The sequence below is a fragment of the Phytophthora sojae genome, assembly GCF_000149755.1.
Source record: "Phytophthora sojae unplaced genomic scaffold PHYSOscaffold_8, whole genome shotgun sequence".
Taxonomy (NCBI): Eukaryota; Oomycota; class Peronosporomycetes; order Peronosporales; family Peronosporaceae; genus Phytophthora; species Phytophthora sojae.
This window is the reverse complement of record NW_009258122.1, coordinates 3,505,935-3,522,437: the sequence shown is the minus strand read 5'-3', so window position 1 is coordinate 3,522,437 and position 16,503 is coordinate 3,505,935. Positions and strand designations below refer to the sequence as shown.

At 56.8% G+C, this 16,503-nt stretch overlaps 6 protein-coding genes across 6 annotated transcripts; 3 read left to right on the top strand and 3 right to left on the bottom strand.

Annotated features, from left to right (window-relative positions):
- Positions 1 to 1,684: 1,684 nt before the first annotated feature.
- PHYSODRAFT_518763 (putative glycosyl hydrolase family 10 protein) lies at positions 1,685 to 2,920 on the top strand (the record flags this gene model as incomplete). The annotated part of the gene is made up of 3 exons (XM_009535900.1): positions 1,685 to 1,942; positions 2,022 to 2,132; positions 2,207 to 2,920. The coding sequence occupies 3 exons, from the start codon at positions 1,685 to 1,687 to the stop codon at positions 2,918 to 2,920; spliced, it is 1,083 nt and encodes a 360-aa protein (XP_009534195.1).
- A 330-nt stretch (positions 2,921 to 3,250) lies between these two features.
- On the bottom strand, positions 3,251 to 4,477 carry PHYSODRAFT_519234 (putative glycosyl hydrolase family 10 protein; the record flags this gene model as incomplete). The annotated part of the gene is made up of 3 exons (XM_009535899.1): positions 3,251 to 3,964; positions 4,046 to 4,156; positions 4,232 to 4,477. The coding sequence occupies 3 exons, from the start codon at positions 4,475 to 4,477 to the stop codon at positions 3,251 to 3,253; spliced, it is 1,071 nt and encodes a 356-aa protein (XP_009534194.1).
- A 705-nt stretch (positions 4,478 to 5,182) lies between these two features.
- PHYSODRAFT_518639 (hypothetical protein) lies at positions 5,183 to 9,004 on the bottom strand (the record flags this gene model as incomplete). The annotated part of the gene is made up of 1 exon (XM_009535898.1): positions 5,183 to 9,004. One exon carries the CDS (start codon positions 9,002 to 9,004, stop codon positions 5,183 to 5,185), a length of 3,822 nt encoding a protein of 1,273 aa, XP_009534193.1.
- Positions 9,005 to 9,420: 416 nt separating this feature from the next.
- On the bottom strand, positions 9,421 to 13,185 carry PHYSODRAFT_338156 (hypothetical protein; the record flags this gene model as incomplete). The annotated part of the gene is made up of 1 exon (XM_009535897.1): positions 9,421 to 13,185. One exon carries the CDS (start codon positions 13,183 to 13,185, stop codon positions 9,421 to 9,423), a length of 3,765 nt encoding a protein of 1,254 aa, XP_009534192.1.
- Positions 13,186 to 13,706: 521 nt separating this feature from the next.
- Positions 13,707 to 14,829, top strand: PHYSODRAFT_548979 (hypothetical protein; the record flags this gene model as incomplete). The annotated part of the gene is made up of 1 exon (XM_009535896.1): positions 13,707 to 14,829. One exon carries the CDS (start codon positions 13,707 to 13,709, stop codon positions 14,790 to 14,792), a length of 1,086 nt encoding a protein of 361 aa, XP_009534191.1. The 3' UTR covers positions 14,793 to 14,829.
- A 646-nt stretch (positions 14,830 to 15,475) lies between these two features.
- Positions 15,476 to 16,407, top strand: PHYSODRAFT_338154 (hypothetical protein; the record flags this gene model as incomplete). The annotated part of the gene is made up of 2 exons (XM_009535895.1): positions 15,476 to 15,660; positions 15,711 to 16,407. 2 exons carry the CDS (start codon positions 15,476 to 15,478, stop codon positions 16,405 to 16,407), a joined length of 882 nt encoding a protein of 293 aa, XP_009534190.1.
- Positions 16,408 to 16,503: the final 96 nt, after the last annotated feature.

The following is a 16,503-nucleotide window of genomic DNA, read 5'->3' as shown; positions in this document are numbered from 1 at the left end:
CAGATCTCCTGCTCGTCGCGGCGTGCGCGCGCCACATTCGCGGCACGCTGCGCTTCCAGCACACCGCGATTGTACACTGGCAGTGGGGGGAGATCGCGCAGCGTCCTGTCCGTTTCATGCCGAAGTTCGCGCTGGCGCTGCCGACTCCGACTCCGCTCCGACTCAGCACTGTCGCGCTGCGCACGCGTCACATGGGCGTCTTCGGGGCCTGGAGGGCGCTTCGACGAGCCAGGCTAATAGAATCAAATGTCAGTAACACATATTCCTTACCCATGACTCGCATGTAAGCAGTTGTGCGCGCCATTCTTGTGCAGGGACCTTCACTCTTGCTTCTTTCTCTCTTGGGGCCGATCGACGAATGCCATCCAAAACGGGGGGGGCGCGGGGCGGCTCTTATTTTTCGAAAAATCAGTGCCTCCGACGGTAAGGTAATTTATTGTCGCCCTCTCGTGACAAGTTCAACCCGAACCTCGAAAACTGGCTATATCTGGTCTACCAAATCTTCACAGGATTCGACTGCATCACACTGAACGGGGAACACCGTTTTGGTGGTAGCAGTGTTCGGCGATGCGTGCGGCGTGATCAAGCCGACGCTTTGAAACATTTGCTCTAGAAGCACAAACTTGTGTCTACTATCCGTTATATTAGCCATTTCGATAAAAAAAATCCGAGGACGGGTTTCTTTGGGGCTTCTTGACGGACTGAGCCGACCTCTGAACCAGCGTATCGAGAAGAACCTCACATGCCTACAGTAGCAGAATGAGACGCTGCCAAGAAGACAAACGAGGTAGTTGTGGGTGAAAAGGTAAGAGCAGCATCAGGATTTTAGACCAAACAAAATCTTCTACTATTATACAACACCTTTTCAACTTCAAAACTGCAAATTGTAAGTTCAAAACAGCAAAAGGTAAGATCAAAAGAACAATACTCTATAAATGTATATTTCAAACTGAATGATATGTATCATCGTATACGATTATAGAGTACAATTTGCCTATTGGCTAGCTATGCTGCGTGCCAACCAATGAGCTGTGTATAAAAGTACGAAGCTGGCCTGGTCTCTGCTCGTGCAGTTTTGAACTTACCTCTTGCTGTTTTGAACTTACAATTTGCAGTTTTGAAGTTGAAAAGGTGTAGAGTAGGGGTTTCTTTCGTACTCACGCATGGCTGTATAATTATATATATTGGGCGATTCAGCTATCGGCGATAGCTGAATCGTAGCCTAACGGTAAGTTGTGGCTCAAAGCAGACCAATGGAAAAATGAAGTCGCGGTGTGTATGGTAAAGAGTTCTGTCAAGATTCTAACCAAAGCTTGAGGCAGCACACCCTCCCCGCAACGAAGAACGCGGCGTTAGCACGAGGGCAGGAGCTCGTTGTTGAGCATCAACGTCGAAATGGAAAAGTGTTTTGGCTTTCGTGTCAAGATTCTTGACTCAAGAAAACTGATTCATTCTGCGCTTGCAAACTTCATCGTTTTGTAGAGAGAGGGCTACCAAACCAAGAGTTTGCAAATCTCGGTGTGTCATCTGCTCATTTGGAGTCCACATTGGACTTCAACGGGCAGTGCCCAGCCCCGCCCTTACAGAACTAACGCTGCATGGACCGAACGGCAAGATGTACTTCGTTTGCCCGTCCAAAGTCGTCACTCTGGCATTCTTCATTTCTCGCTCGTTCCAGGGCACGATGATAAATGCAGCCTTCGCGTTGGTGCTTGGCGCCTTCGCGCTGGCTGTAGCCACCGCGGACCCCCGCGTGATGATCGAAACGACGTACACGAGCCCAGAGGGGTTGAACGACCTGGCCAAGACGGCGTGGAAAGACAAAGGGGGGAAATACATGGGCACGGCCACCGACATCAAGCAGTTGAGCGACCCATACTACCTCCAGGTGCTGAACGACACTCACGACTTCGGGATGATCACCCCGGCAAACGCGATGAAGGTGCGTTCTACGCCTCGCAAAGGCTTCTTGTCGAACTGTTTCCGGCGGTCGCTTACGCAATGCTGTGCTTGTATTGCAGTGGGATGCTACGGAGCCCAAAAAGGGTGTCTTCACGTTCGATGACGCCGACAAAATCGTCGCCTACGCTAACAAGACCGGAGCTCAAGTCCGTTGTCACACCTTGGTTTGGGTACGTTTTCATGATCATCACAGAAATATGTAGCTGGACGACGGCAAGGTCTGACGCACTCCATTTGACTACAGCACCAGCAAGTTCCAGACTGGGTGAAGGTTCTCGACAAGGCCGACCTTCTGGAGGCGATGTCCAACCATATCACTAAGCTCATGACTCACTTCGGAAACTCGTGCAGCACCTGGGATGTCGTAAACGAAGCCATGAACGAAGACGGCTCGTATCGCGAGTCGTTCTGGTACAAGAAGACGGGCAAGGAGTACATCGAGACTGCCTTCAAAACCGCCAATGCCGTGAAGGCCGAGCTGGCTCTGACGGCCAGGCTGTATTACAACGACTACAACATCAACGTAGTGAACAACAAGTCCGACGCAGTACTGGACATGGCCACGTCCTTGAGAAGCCGAAAAATCTGGGTCGAAGGCATCGGGTTCCAGTCTCACTACAGCAACAACGATTCCGTGGCAGGCGCCAAAATCTTCGATAACTTCCGGCGCTTCACAGTGAAGAACATGGACGTCGCGATCACGGAGCTGGACGTGAAGACGAGCACGGCCAACCCCACCGTGAGCGAGCAGCAGCAGCAGGTGGGCATCTACACCAACGTCATTTCCGCTTGCAAAAAGACCATGAGGTGTGTCGGTGTGACGGTCTGGGACTTCGTGGACACGTACTCTTGGATTAACTCGTCGGCCCCGCTCCTGTTCTACCAGCCCGATGGACCTAAGACGCCGCTCGTTCGCAAGGCGACGTACGACGCTATTACTGCAGGTTGGATACTGTAAATCTGCTAGTGCGTACACATGTAGTAGTGCTTACGAAAATTCGATGTCACCACGGAGGTAATGGTTGTACATACTTGTCCACGTAGCACCTACTACGGCGACAAAATGAAGACACCTTAGCAGCGTAACATTCTGTGAATTACAAGAGCAAGGCAGTTAGGTGCTCGCAGTGCACAATACCAGAACCTTGACCATTTATGAAAACCGAGAAGCCGGCAATACCTGTGATTCAAGAAAACAGTCTGCTGCTAACTTGTTGGTTTACTCCGACTTTGCCGTTTTGGCATTAACATAAACACCTTTACCAGACAACCGAGGTCTGTTCTCGACTTACAAAATCCAACCTGCAGTGACAGCGTCGTACGTGGCCTTGCGCACAAGCGGCGTGTTGGCGCCATCAGGCTGGTAAAAGAGCAGTGGGGCTGACCCCTCTTTCCACGAGTAGGTGTCGACAAAGTCCCAGACCGTCACACCCACGCAGCGCTTTGTCTTCTTGCAGGCAGACACAACATTGGTGTAGATGCCCACCTGGTGCTGCTGCTCGGGCACAGTGGGGGCGGCCGTGCTCGTCTTCACGTCCAGCTCCGTGATCGCGACGTCCATGTTCTTCAGCGTAAACCGGCGGAGGTTGTCGAAAATGTCAGAGCCCATCACGGAGTCGTTGCTGCCGTAGTGAGCCTGGAAGCCGACGCCTTCGACCCAAATCTTACGACCCCTCAAACCCGTGACCATCTCCAGAACCGCGTCGGACTTGTTGTTGGCGACTTCGATGTTGTAGTCGTTGTAGTACAGCTTTGCCTTGAGGCCCAGCTTGATCTTGACATCGTGGGCGGTCTTGAAGGCGGTCTCGATGTACTCCTTGCCCGTCTTCTTGTACCAGAACGACTCCCGGTACGTGCCGTCTTCGTTCATGGCTTCGTTGACAACGTCCCAGGCATAGCACGTGTCGCCGAAGTGGGTCATGACCTTGGTGATGTGGTTCGACATCGCCTTCAGCAGCTCAGCCTTCTCCAGACTCTCCACCCACGCGGGCACTTGCTGGTGCTGCAGTTGCATAGTAGTGATCGAGTCAGTACTTTGTCGACTATCGAACATATCACACAACCTGCCATCATAAAAACTCACCCAAACGAGAGCGTGGCAGCGAACTTGAGCTCCAGTTTTGTTGGCGAAGGCAACGATCTTGTCGGCGTCATCGAACGTAAAGACGCCCTGCTTGGCCTCGGTGGCGTCCCACTAAACAGCGCGCACAGGTTCGCTACGTCAGTAACAAACCGGAAACAATTATACGTTGAACAAACTTGCACACACCTTCATGGCGTTGGCCGGGGTAATCATCCCGAAGTCCTTGGTGGTGTTGAGCTCTCCCGTGTAGTACTGGTCGCCCAGTTGCTTGATGTCGGTGGCCGTGCCCATGTACTTGCTCCCCATGGACTTCGCCAGATCGTTCAGGCCCTTGGTGTCTGTGTACGTGGACTCGATCATCACGCGCGTGTCTTGGGCAGCGACAGCCAGCGAGCTGGCGGCCAGAGCTAACGCGATGGCGGCGTTCTTCATATTCAATCGAGGCAGAGCGCTCAGGCGAACAGGTGAAGAACGAATAATGGCCAGCGAGGCGAAATGGAGGATTGGGCGGCGGACAAACTACACACCATCGCAAAATGCTTTCTTCGCTCAGTCCATGTAGCGTTACGTAAGGGCAGGCCATTGCCCCCTGGAAGTGCACAGAGACTTTGTATGGGCTCCCTATCCCTTCGGGCGCGGTGAGTCATGCCGATACAGAGAAAATTTGGCTTCAAGGCTCTTGAAAAGCAGGTGTGGCAGTGCATTTTCAGCCAAGAGGTGGACCAAGCTCCGTTCATGAAATGTGCAAGGCGCATCTGGTTTCTACGATCGCATAGCCCAATGTAACACTTGGCAACATGCTCCGCGGGGACATGGGGGGTTTCCTTCCGCTTCCGCTGGGTCACCCAGTGGTGCCCTGCACGCCGTCACTCCCTGCAATTGCATGAACCTTCCGCCACGTCCTACAATCAATCATTGCACGAAGTGAACCTTGTCGTGTACCTATGTGCTTCCTCGGTTGGAGACCTCCAACCTTTCGCTGTTCGTCTTCAATCACTTCTGGGTTTGTACAGTTAGTTGAAGAAGCAACCCCGATACACTATGGCAGTACTTAAGTAAGGCGTACCGGTAGGCAAAAGATTGAACACACAAACCGGGGCAACTGTATCACCCACATACTTACATTCATTCGCGAAACTACTGCAGCTTGTCGAGGTAGCCCCCTTCCTTGGCCAGCTCGTAGAACACACCGCTCCCACCCTTCACCAAGTTGCGAGGACTGTCGAACTCCACCACTCGACCGTCGCTCAGCACCATGATGCGGTCCGAGTCCAGCACCGTGCCCAGTCGATGGGCGATCGTCAACACCGTCGCGTCCTGGAAGTCGCGCTTGATCATCTCCTGCAGCTTCCTCTCCGTCGCGTGGTCGATGGACGCCGTCGCCTCATCCATCACCACGATGCGGCTCCGCGTCAGCAGCGCGCGAGCCATGCACAGCATCTGCCGCTCGCCCACGCTGAAGTTCTCGCCGTTCTCGCTCAGCTCGTACGCCAACTGGCCCTCCAGCGCCGACACCTGCGCCTTCATGTCCACCTTCTCCAGCGCAGCCCAGATGTCGGCGTCCGTGAACTCGTCGAACGGGTCCATGTACGCGCGCAGCGAGCCCTTGAACAGCACGGGCGACTGCGGGATGATGGACAGGTGCGAGCGCAGCGTGCGCAGGGGCATCGTCGCGATGTCCACGCCGTCGATGAGGATGCGGCCGGACACCAGCTCGTTGATGCGGAAGAGCGCCATGGTGAGGCTGGACTTGCCTGCGCCGGTGCGTCCGACGATGCCGATCTTCTCGTTGTTGCGGATGTCGAAGGACAGACCCTTGAGAACGGGGTTGCCGCCCTGCTTGTAGCTGAACACGACATCTTCGAACTGGACAGTGGAGGAACGAGGCCAAGACGCATCGGGTTCAATCACTAGCGGCCGTTGACTTCCCTCAGCGGGGATCGATCCGTACTCGAGAATGCGTTCGGGGCTAACCATCTGAATCTCTACCCAGGACCAACACTGGACAAGGCTAGCGAGACCGCTGTCGACGCTAAGAGCATACGTGAACGCCAGGCCCACCAGACCAGGAGATAGGAGGTCGCGTAGGTAGACCAACCCAGACACCACCACGAAAATGACGCCCGAGCCAATTAGCTGCATCCGAACCTGGAACCACTGCTGCGTCACAGTCTCCGAGAACCAGCACTTGCTGTTCACATCGTTGCGAATGAAGTTCTCCGTCACCATGCGCCCAATGGTATCCTGGCCGAATGCTCGAATGACGACTACGCCTTCCTCAGACTGGCTAACGTGGCTCAGTACGGGAGACGATGATACCTTCCACAAGCGCGAGATCTCTCGAGAAGGGGCGAGATAGAAGTTAGCGATCTTCACATACATCCAAATCAACGGGATGATCAGAGCGCCCAGGAAATTCATCGTGTACACGGCAGTAGCAAGCTGGCACACCGTGAAGAAAAACATTGCCAAAAAGCTTCCGTAGGCGAACGGAATCATGAAATCCACAGCCGACATGTCATCACCGTAGCGGTTCACGATGCGGCCGATGGGGTTAGCATCGAAGAAGCGATGCGGGGCTCTCAGCAAAGACACCGTCATGTTGTCGAAGAGCTGTCGTGACGCTCGAAGGCCGACAACGGCCACTGTTGCAGTACGGACCAGCACCATGATGGCAGTGCCAGCACCAAGCCAAGCATACACCTTCACGTTGTACACAGTGCCATCCGGGTTGTACGATCCGTTCTTCTGCCCGGTCCAGTGACTCAGCCACAAGTCACTCCCGATCTGGAAAACCTGCCATAGCGTCTGCACTGCGAAAAGGAACACGCACACCTTGACGCCACCGAGCGAGTCGAAGTAGCTCGAGAACACCTCCTTGGACACGCGGCCTTCTTCACGCTCCTCATCGTCGATCAACCGCCCAGCATCCTTATCCTTGTTAGCGTTGCTCTCTCCGTCATGACTGGCGTCGTCCTTTACCGAACGAGGAGACACTGGGAGCGTGTACGAGCACCGAGGCAATGCAACATCGTGTCGAGTCGCCTTCAATTTCCCACTTTCCACCAGCACCTCCACGTTCGCAGCTTCACTCGCGATGATGTCGGCGCTGTGCGTCACCAGCACCACCGTCTTGTCCGCCAGCAAGTTGCAGATGCAGTCGCCGAAGATCTGACTCTGGACGATCGCGTCCACAGCAGCCAGCGGGGAGTCAAGCAGCAGAATGTCGGCGTCAGAGTAGCATGCGCGAGCCAGGCACACGCGAGCCTTCTGGCCGCCTGAAAGGTTCACTCCCTTCTGGCCGATCTCCGTCGCGTCGCCTCCAGGAAACTGCTGCAGGTCCGGCAGTAAACCACACGCGGCGATCACGCGGGAGTACTTCTCCTTGTCGTACGGCAGTCCGAAGAGAATATTCTCGCGGATGGTCATGTTCTGGATCCACGTCTCCTGCGAGTAGTAGGCAACGCGACCGCGAACGAAGACGTTGCCGGCCAGCTTGTTCATTTCTCCCAGCAGCGCCGAACACAGCGAAGACTTGCCGCTGCCGACAGAGCCGTGCACGATGACCAGGTCGCCCTGTTTCACGGTGAGGTTCACGTGGTTTAGCAGCGCCGCCTCCTTCGTCCAGCCGAAGGTGCCGTCTTCAATAGCCATCACGACATCGTCTGGCTGCGCCGGGTCATCGCGTGTGACGTTGGTCGGGTTGAATTCGTCCAGCGAGAGGTAATCCGCGAATCGGCTGATCGAAATCTTGGCTTGGATGCATGTCTGAATCACTGTCGGCAAGTCTCTCAGCGGGTCACGGAGAGCGTTGAAGAGGGCGATGGCAGTGAACACCTTGGCTGCCGTCAGTACTTTGCCCATCGTGATCGCGTACACCGCAAACGAGACGGCCGACACCGCCAACGGAGAGCCCCAGAGCACGAAAATGTTGACAGCACCGAGGTACATGAAGCGCTTGATGGCCGATAGCTCGGTCGCCCGCAGCTTGTGGATCTTGTCGGCGAATTTGTCCTCCCACGAGTTGAGCTTGACGATCTGGATGGCGTTGAACACCTCCTTGATCGTCTTCATGCGGTCGTCCTTGTACTTCATAATGTCTTCGAAGGCGTTGCCCGACAGCTTGGCGATTACGAAACTCGCCAGCATGAAGAGAGCGATCACCGCCAGCCCGGCGAACGCGGCGAGGTCGATGACGTCGTAGAGCATGTAGACCACCACCACGATCTGGATGGGGATGATCCACAGACTGTTGATCTGGAAGGCCGCGAACAGCACGTTGTTGACGTCGGACGAGTAGAGGTTGGAGATGTCCACCGCCTTGGAGTCGCCCTTGCTCTGGATGCTGCGCCGCATGGCCTTCCGGAACAGCAGCGCCTTGAGCGTCACGGTCAGCCGCAGCGCGATCAGCTCGAGGTAGAACCGCATCTGGGTCGCCACCACGGCGTTGACGATTCGGGACGCGAAGAAGACGCCGAGCCAGACGCTGAGGCTGTACATGTCGATCGTCGGGGACGCGAACACCGTGATGACGTGGTTGAGCACAGCGGGGGCGAACACGTTGCACGCAGTGGAGAAGAGCATCGCCAGGCCGCACAGCAGGAAGCGCCCTCCGTAGGCGGCCACCATGGCCTTGACGATGGACTTGTCGTGGCGCTCGTAGTGGCCCACGAACTCGTCGAAGGCCGTAGCCGAGCGGTTCTCGCCCTCGAGCTCCCACAGGTCGTCGTTGTCGAGCTGGCGCATGTTGCCCGCGCTCATCATGGGGTTGGCGTACGAGAAGAAGAGCCGCGACCAGAAGGACGCCGTGCCGGGCGTGGCGCTCTTGGCATCGTGCAGCTTGTGCTTGGTGTCGTCCACGTGGTCGTTGACGCTGGCGAACGTCGAGTAGCGCGGCTGCTTGGTCCTCGTGGCGGGGGACACGATGGACGTGGTGTCCGTGTGGCGCTGCGCCGTCATGGCGAGAGTGACTGGACCCGAGTGAGCTCTTCGAGGCCAATCGGCGACTGACTTAGTTGCTGCTCCCCGCTTGGTCCTGCGTGACGTTGCGTGCAGAGCCCGCGCGGCGGATGAGTGTGTCGCGCCGACATAGAGAATCCAAGATACTTTGCTTTTGTGCCACGGCTTGCCAATCAATCGAAGCGAAATACGTCAGCAGCTTCAGCTTTGAAAGGTCCAGCACCGGGAAGGCGAGAACGGTTGACTGGCTGGGGTAGCATGGGAGCGTAACGCGGTCTGCGGTCCAGTGCCTCGTCACACGCAGGTCCGGTCGTCTACATGTGCAAGACCTACAGTCGTAGCTGATCCCTCCACAGTGGAATCCACTCGCATGGATCCAAGGCAGCTCATTCACGTCTATTTTATTCAGCATCGGCCTACTGCAGCTTGTCGAGGTAGCCCCCTTCCTTGGCCAGCTCGTAGAACACACCGCTTCCACCCTTCACCAAGTTGCGAGGACTGTCGAACTCCACCACTCGACCGTCGCTCAGCACCATGATGCGGTCCGAGTCCAGCACCGTGCCCAGTCGATGAGCGATCGTCAACACCGTCGCGTCCTGGAAGTCGCGCTTGATCATCTCCTGCAGCTTCCTCTCCGTCGCGTGGTCGATGGACGCCGTCGCCTCATCCATCACCACGATGCGGCTCCGCGTCAGCAGCGCGCGAGCCATGCACAGCATCTGCCGCTCGCCCACGCTGAAGTTCTCGCCGTTCTCGCTCAGCTCGTACGCCAACTGGCCCTCCAGCGCCGACACCTGCGCCTTCATGTCCACCTTCTCCAGCGCAGCCCAGATGTCGGCGTCCGTGAACTCGTCGAACGGGTCCATGTACGCGCGCAGCGAGCCCTTGAACAGCACGGGCGACTGCGGGATGATGGACAGGTGCGAGCGCAGCGTGCGCAGGGGCATCGTCGCGATGTCCACGCCGTCGATGAGGATGCGGCCGGACACCAGCTCGTTGATGCGGAAGAGCGCCATGGTGAGGCTGGACTTGCCTGCGCCGGTGCGTCCGACGATGCCGATCTTCTCGTTGTTGCGGATGTCGAAGGACAGACCCTTGAGAACGGGGTTGCCGCCCTGCTTGTAGCTGAACACGACGTTCTCAAACGTGATCGTACCGACATTCGGCCAGGCTTGAGTCGGTTCGATGCAGAGGACGCTTTGTCGACCCTCTGGGGGAATTGAGGCGTAGGCCATGATCCGCTCGGGGCTGACCATCTGAATCTCTAGCCACGACCACAGATGTACCAGTCGGGCGAGTCGGCTATCAATGCTTAGTGCGTACGTGAACGCAACACCGACAAGTCCAGGCGAGAGGTAGTCGTGAAGGTAGACCAAGCAGGACACCACGGCAATCACGACGCCACAGCCCACAAGCTCCATGCGAATTTGAAACCACATGATCACCACGAAGTCGGAAACCCAAGCTCGTGCGTTCACATCGTTGCGCGCAAAGTTTTCGGCTGTCGTGCTATCCACATACTCCGGCCCAAACGCTCTGATTGTGGTCACTCCTTCTTCTGCTTGGGAAATGTGGCTGAGGACTGGAGATGACGCCACCTTTAACAATCGAGAAATCTCGCGGGATGGCATCAAGTAAAACTTGGCGAACTTAACGTACAGATACGCGAGCGGGACAATGAATACAACCAGCACTTGTACGATGTAAATCGCTGTCCCAAGTTGAAAACATGTGAAGAAAATTGACACCAGCAAACTTCCTGTCGCGAATGGAATGTCAGTTTCGACCGAAGTCATGTCACCTCCAAAGCGATTGACGATTCGGCCGATCGGGTTAGCGTCGAAGAAGCGCAGAGGTGCGGACAGCAGCGCGCGGGCAAGCAAACGGAAGAGATCGCGAGAGCCGCGAAGCCCCGCTGTAGAAACCGTAACAGCTCGCGCGAGCACCATCAAAGCGCTGCCTCCACCCAACAGCGCGTAGACTGTCATGTTGTACTTCGTCCGAGAAGCATCATATACATTGCCCTTTTGACCCGTCGAGTGGCTTAGCCATAAATCACTCGCGACTTGGCAGCCCTGCCAGAGCGACTGGATCACGATCAACAGCACGATCACTTTCAGCCCTCCTGCTGCCGTGAAATACTGCCAAAAAACCGCCGCAGACACGCGACCTTCTTCACGCTCTTCGTCCTCCACAAGTTTGCCCGTAGCCTTCAAACCTTCATCAATGAACTCACTACCCTTTGAGTATTTTTCCTCATTGACAGTAAGTGCGACTTGTTTCGCAAAACGAGCTCTGCTGTGCTGGAGCTCTTGTCGCTCGAAAGTGACCTGGCCCCCAGAGACCGAAACCTTCCCATTCACCGCACCGGACGCAATCACATCTGGGTTGTGAGTGACGAGCACCACCGTCTTCTCCGCTAGCAGTCCGCAGATGCACTGGCTGAAAATCGCACTCTGAACCACGGCATCCACGGCGGCAAGAGGCGAATCCAGAATGAATACATCGGTATCAGAGTAGCAGGCGCGTGCCAAACTCACACGAGCCTTCTGGCCTCCAGATAGGTTGATCCCCTTTTGGCCGATCTCCGTCGCATCACCACCGGGAAACTGTTCCAGGTCTGGCAGAAGACCACACACGTCAAGAATGCGTTGGTATTTGTTGTCACCGAAAGCTTGCCCAAACAGGATATTATCTCGAATTGTCATATTCTGAATCCAGGGCTGCTGCGAGTAGTACGCCACCTTGCCATTCACGAAAACTTTGCCTTCAGTCTTCTCCATCTCACCCAGCAAAGCGGAGCAGAGCGAGGACTTACCAGAGCCAACCGGTCCGTGAACTACCACCAGGTCACCTTTCTTCACTGTGAAGTTCACATCGCTCAATACGGGTGCCGCATCCTCCTTCCACGCGAAGGTACCATGCTCAATGGCAATCGAGACATCGGCTGGAATTGACGCATCGTTATGAATCACATTAGCCGGATCGACTTCATGAAGCGCGAGATAGTCCGACATGCGATTCAGAGAGACTTTCGCTTGGAGGCACTGCTGAATAATACCCGGGAGGTCTCGCAGTGGATCTCTGAGAGCGTTGAACAACGCGATGGCTGTGAACACTTTGGCAGCCGTCAGGACTTGATCCATCACCATGGTGTATACAGCGAACGAGACTGTCGAGACGAAAATCGGCGACGCCCACAACACGAAGATGGATCCACACAAGGAATACATGAAGCGTGCCAGCGCTTTTAGCTCTCGTTCACGTAAAGCAAGGAGCTTGTTCTCGAACTTCCCTTCCCACGCGTTAAATTTGACGATCTGAATGGCGCCAAACACTTCCTTGACGAGTTTCATCCGCTCATCCTTGCGCTTCATCAATTCCTTGTACGACCCGCTTGACCTCTTGCTGAAAAAGAACGCCGCCAGCATCGACAAGGCGATGACAACGAACCCGGCAAGCGCTGCTACACCTAGTACGTCGTAGAGCATGTAGACCACGACGCCGATCTGAATGGGAAAGATCCAGATCGTGTTGATTTCATTCGTACACTGAATGACCCGCTGGATATCTGACGAATAAATGTTGGCGATGTCGACGGCCTTGTCGTTGCTGCGGCTCTGGATGCTGCGTCGCATGGTCTTCTCGAACAGCAGTGCTCTCAGCGACACGGCCATGCGAAACGTCATCAACTGGAGTTGGAAGTCCACGTGCGGCGTCACGAGTGCGTTCGCGAGGCGAGAGGCGAAGAACGCGGCCAGCCACAGCCCAAGACTCGTCAGGTCCATCTCCGGCGCTGCGAACGCGTCGATCACGTGGTGCAGCACGATCGGCGCGAACAGGATGCAGGCCGTCGTGAAGACCGACGCCAGTCCGCAGAGCAGGAACCTGCTGCCGTAGCCGTGCACAATTGCCCGGACGATCGACCGGCCGTGCCGGTCGTAGTGGCGCTTGAAGTACGCGTAGGCGACTGCGGATCGGCTCTCGTCGTCGAGCGCCAGCAGGTCGTCCTGGTTCAGCTGCCGCGCGTTGCCGATGCGCATCATGTCGTCCGCGTACGAGAGGAAGAGCCTCGACAGCAGCGATGCCGACTGTCGTTGCGGCACTGTCGGCGACGCCGGCGGCACCCCGACGAACGTGGCATACTTGCGCGAGGATGGGGGATTATTCTGCAGCAGCATCCTGGACGTGCAGAGGCTGGCTGGGTGGGTGCTGCTGTCGACGCGAATTCGGGAATGGAGGCTGGTCTCATGTCGACGACGTTGGCGCCGAAGTTGTTACTACTGTCATCTTGGAGTTGCACGATGGCTCATCAGGACAGCGAAATGGCCATGGAGCACTTTCGCGGATCTGGAATGAACTGGATCACGTTGATTGGCTGGATGGGTTCGTTGAAGCACTTGAACCGAAACTTGAGAACGAGATCAAAAGGCTTCGTCCAAAGCTGAAGCTGCATCGACACTGGTCTATAGGATACGCTGTGTACTACATGTACATGTACACCCCCGGCTCAAAGCTTCAGGCTGGCGAACGACGTCTTAACGCATTCGTGATTGCAATGACCAAATGTTGAGTGAGACCTTCTCAACTTCAACGCCGTCGACCACGCACCTTTGATGATTCCACGGCTCACCTCGATGCCAACCTCACCATTTCGCAATCTGCCGCCAGTCGAGCACAGCCCCCGTCTTCCGAGATCAAGATGTCCGCGCGCACCATCCACGCCTACGCCGCCTTCGACACGTCGGGCGAGTGCAAGCCCTGGCAGTACGAGCCTCGCCCTCTCGGAGCGGAGGACGTGGAGATCAAGATTTCGCACTGTGGCATCTGCGGATCGGACGTCCACACGCTGGACAGTGGCTGGGGGGCGACCAAGTACCCCGTCGTGACTGGCCACGAGATCGTGGGCGAAGTAACCGCCGCTGGCGCGGACGTGAAGCATCTCGCTGTGGGCGACCGCGTCGGCGTGGGAGCGATGGTCTGGGCCTGCCGCAACAAGGACCCCAGCTCCCCCTGCGACGAGTGCGCTGGCGGCTTTGACCCGTACTGCAAGGACGTCGTGATGACCTACAACTCGCTTTACAAGGACGGATCCAAGTCCTATGGCGGCTACGCTGACTTCGTGCGCGTCTCGAGCGACTACGCCTTCAAGATCCCTGACAACATCCCGTCGGACGAGGCGGCACCACTGCTGTGCGCTGGTGTGACGGTGTTCGCGCCCTTGAGGCGCGAGGGTGTGAAGCCTGGCGACCGAGTCGGTGTCATTGGCATCGGCGGCTTGGGCCACCTTGCGATCCAGTTTATCCGCGCTCTGGGCGGCGTGCCTGTCGCCTTCTCTCGCTCCGCCAGCAAAGAGCAAGAGGTCCGTGCTCTGGGCGCCCAGGAGTTTTACAACCTGAGCGATCCCGAGGACGCTAAGCGCGCTGTCAGGTCTGTCAACATGGTGGTGCTTACGGCGGACGCTAACAACATGCCGTACGACACGTACCTCGGACTCCTTCGACCGCGCGGCACCTTCATCATGGTTGGGCTGCCTAACGACAAGCTCATCTGCAGTCCGGGCAGCTTTGTGAGGGACGGCAAGCGCCTAGTGGGCAGCAAGATCGGTAGCCCCGAGGACGTGAAGGAGATGCTGGAGCTGGCCTCGAAAGAGAATGTGCGCCCGATCATTCAGAAACTACCGATGGAGCAGGTGAACGACGGTCTCGCTATGGTGCGTTCGGGCAAGGTGCGCTACCGAGTTGTGCTCGAAAACTCCACCTCTAAGAAGGCTTCAGCGAATCTGTAAGCTGTACAGACTGTAATGAAAGGCAAATCAAGGCATTGGTGATCAGTGTTTTCATTGCTAAGAAGTGCATTCTCATGCTACGCAATACGTGCAGCCCGCAACACGGAAACAATTGTGCGATTGCCGGCTCGTTCTCAGCGCCTAGTTCTCGAGCACCACGCGGTAGCGGACGCTGCCGTCGCGTATCTTGTCCAGCCTCGGTCATCACAGACGGCGTCTCGATGATCGGGCGCACATTCGTCTTGGCGGCCAACTCAAGCATGTCCTTGATGTCCTGGATGCTGCCGATGGTGCTGCCACGAACACGCACGGCGCCACGGCGTGATCGTCACGTGGTCGTTGGGCAAGCCCATCATGATGAACCTGCCCCGCTTGCGGACAAGGATCAGATACAGATCGCGGCATGCTGGTGGCGTAGGCCGTGAGCAGAAGGAAGTCCACGCTGCCGCATCTCTTTTTCTGTTGTGGGCATTCTGCTTTTGACGATACGGTATGTAGGGTTACGAAAATGATTGCTCGAATGCTTCACCTTCATCATCAGGGATTATGTATTGGGGCAGATTGTGTGCACTTATCACTGTTTTGATGTAGAACCCCTGCCACGCAAGGAAGGACAGCCTTCATTCGCGAATTTGCCAACAACCAAGCACAACATCTTCACAAGCGCACGGACCTCCTAGAAGATGTCCGCCCATCCGAGAACGTTCAACGGCTACGCCGCCTTCGACAACACTGGCGAATGCAAGCCCTGGCAGTTCGAGCCGCGCCCGCTCGGCGACGAAGACGTCGAGATCAAAGTGACGCACTGCGGCATCTGCGGATCGGACGTGCACACGCTGGACAGCGGCTGGGGCCCGACGCCGTACCCGTCGTGGCCGGCCACGAGATCGTTGGCGAGGTGGTCGCTGTCGGTCCAAGTGTCAAGAATCTGGTCGTAGGCGATCGCGTTGGTGTTGGAGCGCAGGCGTGGGCGTGCCTGAACCGCGACCCGAACGATCACTGCCGCGACTGCGCCGGTGGCGAGGACGCCGTGTGTGACCAGAGCGTCTTCATCATCAACGCCGCCTACAAGGACGGCTCCCGTCAGCAGGGTGGCTTTGCCGACTTCATTCGCGTTGACAACAACTACGCGTTCAAGATCCCGGACGCGCTGCCTTCCGACGCGGCTGCTCCGCTCATGTGCGCCGGCGCCACCGTCTTCACCCCGTTGAAGCAGGAGGGAGTCAAGGCCGGCGACCGCGTGGGTGTGATCGGCATCGGCGGCTTGGGCCACATCGCCATCCAATTCATCCGTGCGTTGGGCGCGACACCCGTCGCCTTCTCCGCGGCGGGCAGCGTGGACTTCCTCCTGCTCACAGCCGACGCCAAGGACATGCCGTACGACCTGTACCTGGGCCTGGTGCGCAAGCGTGGCACGTTCATCATGGTGGGTCTCCCTCTCGACCAGGTGAAGATCACGCCGTGGTTCTTGGTTCCCCGCGCTGTGCGCGTTCGTGGCAGCGCTATCGGCAGCATTCAGGACATCAAGGACATGCTGGAGGTGGCGGCGAAGGGCAATGTGCGCCCGATCATCGAGAAGCTGCCGATGAGCGAGGTGAACAAGGGGCTGGACTAGGTCCGCGACGGCAGCGTGCGCTACCGCGTGGTGCTCGAGAACTAGGAGGCTTCGTGATCATGACACGAGAGGGGCCTTGCTCACATTGCATTGTTA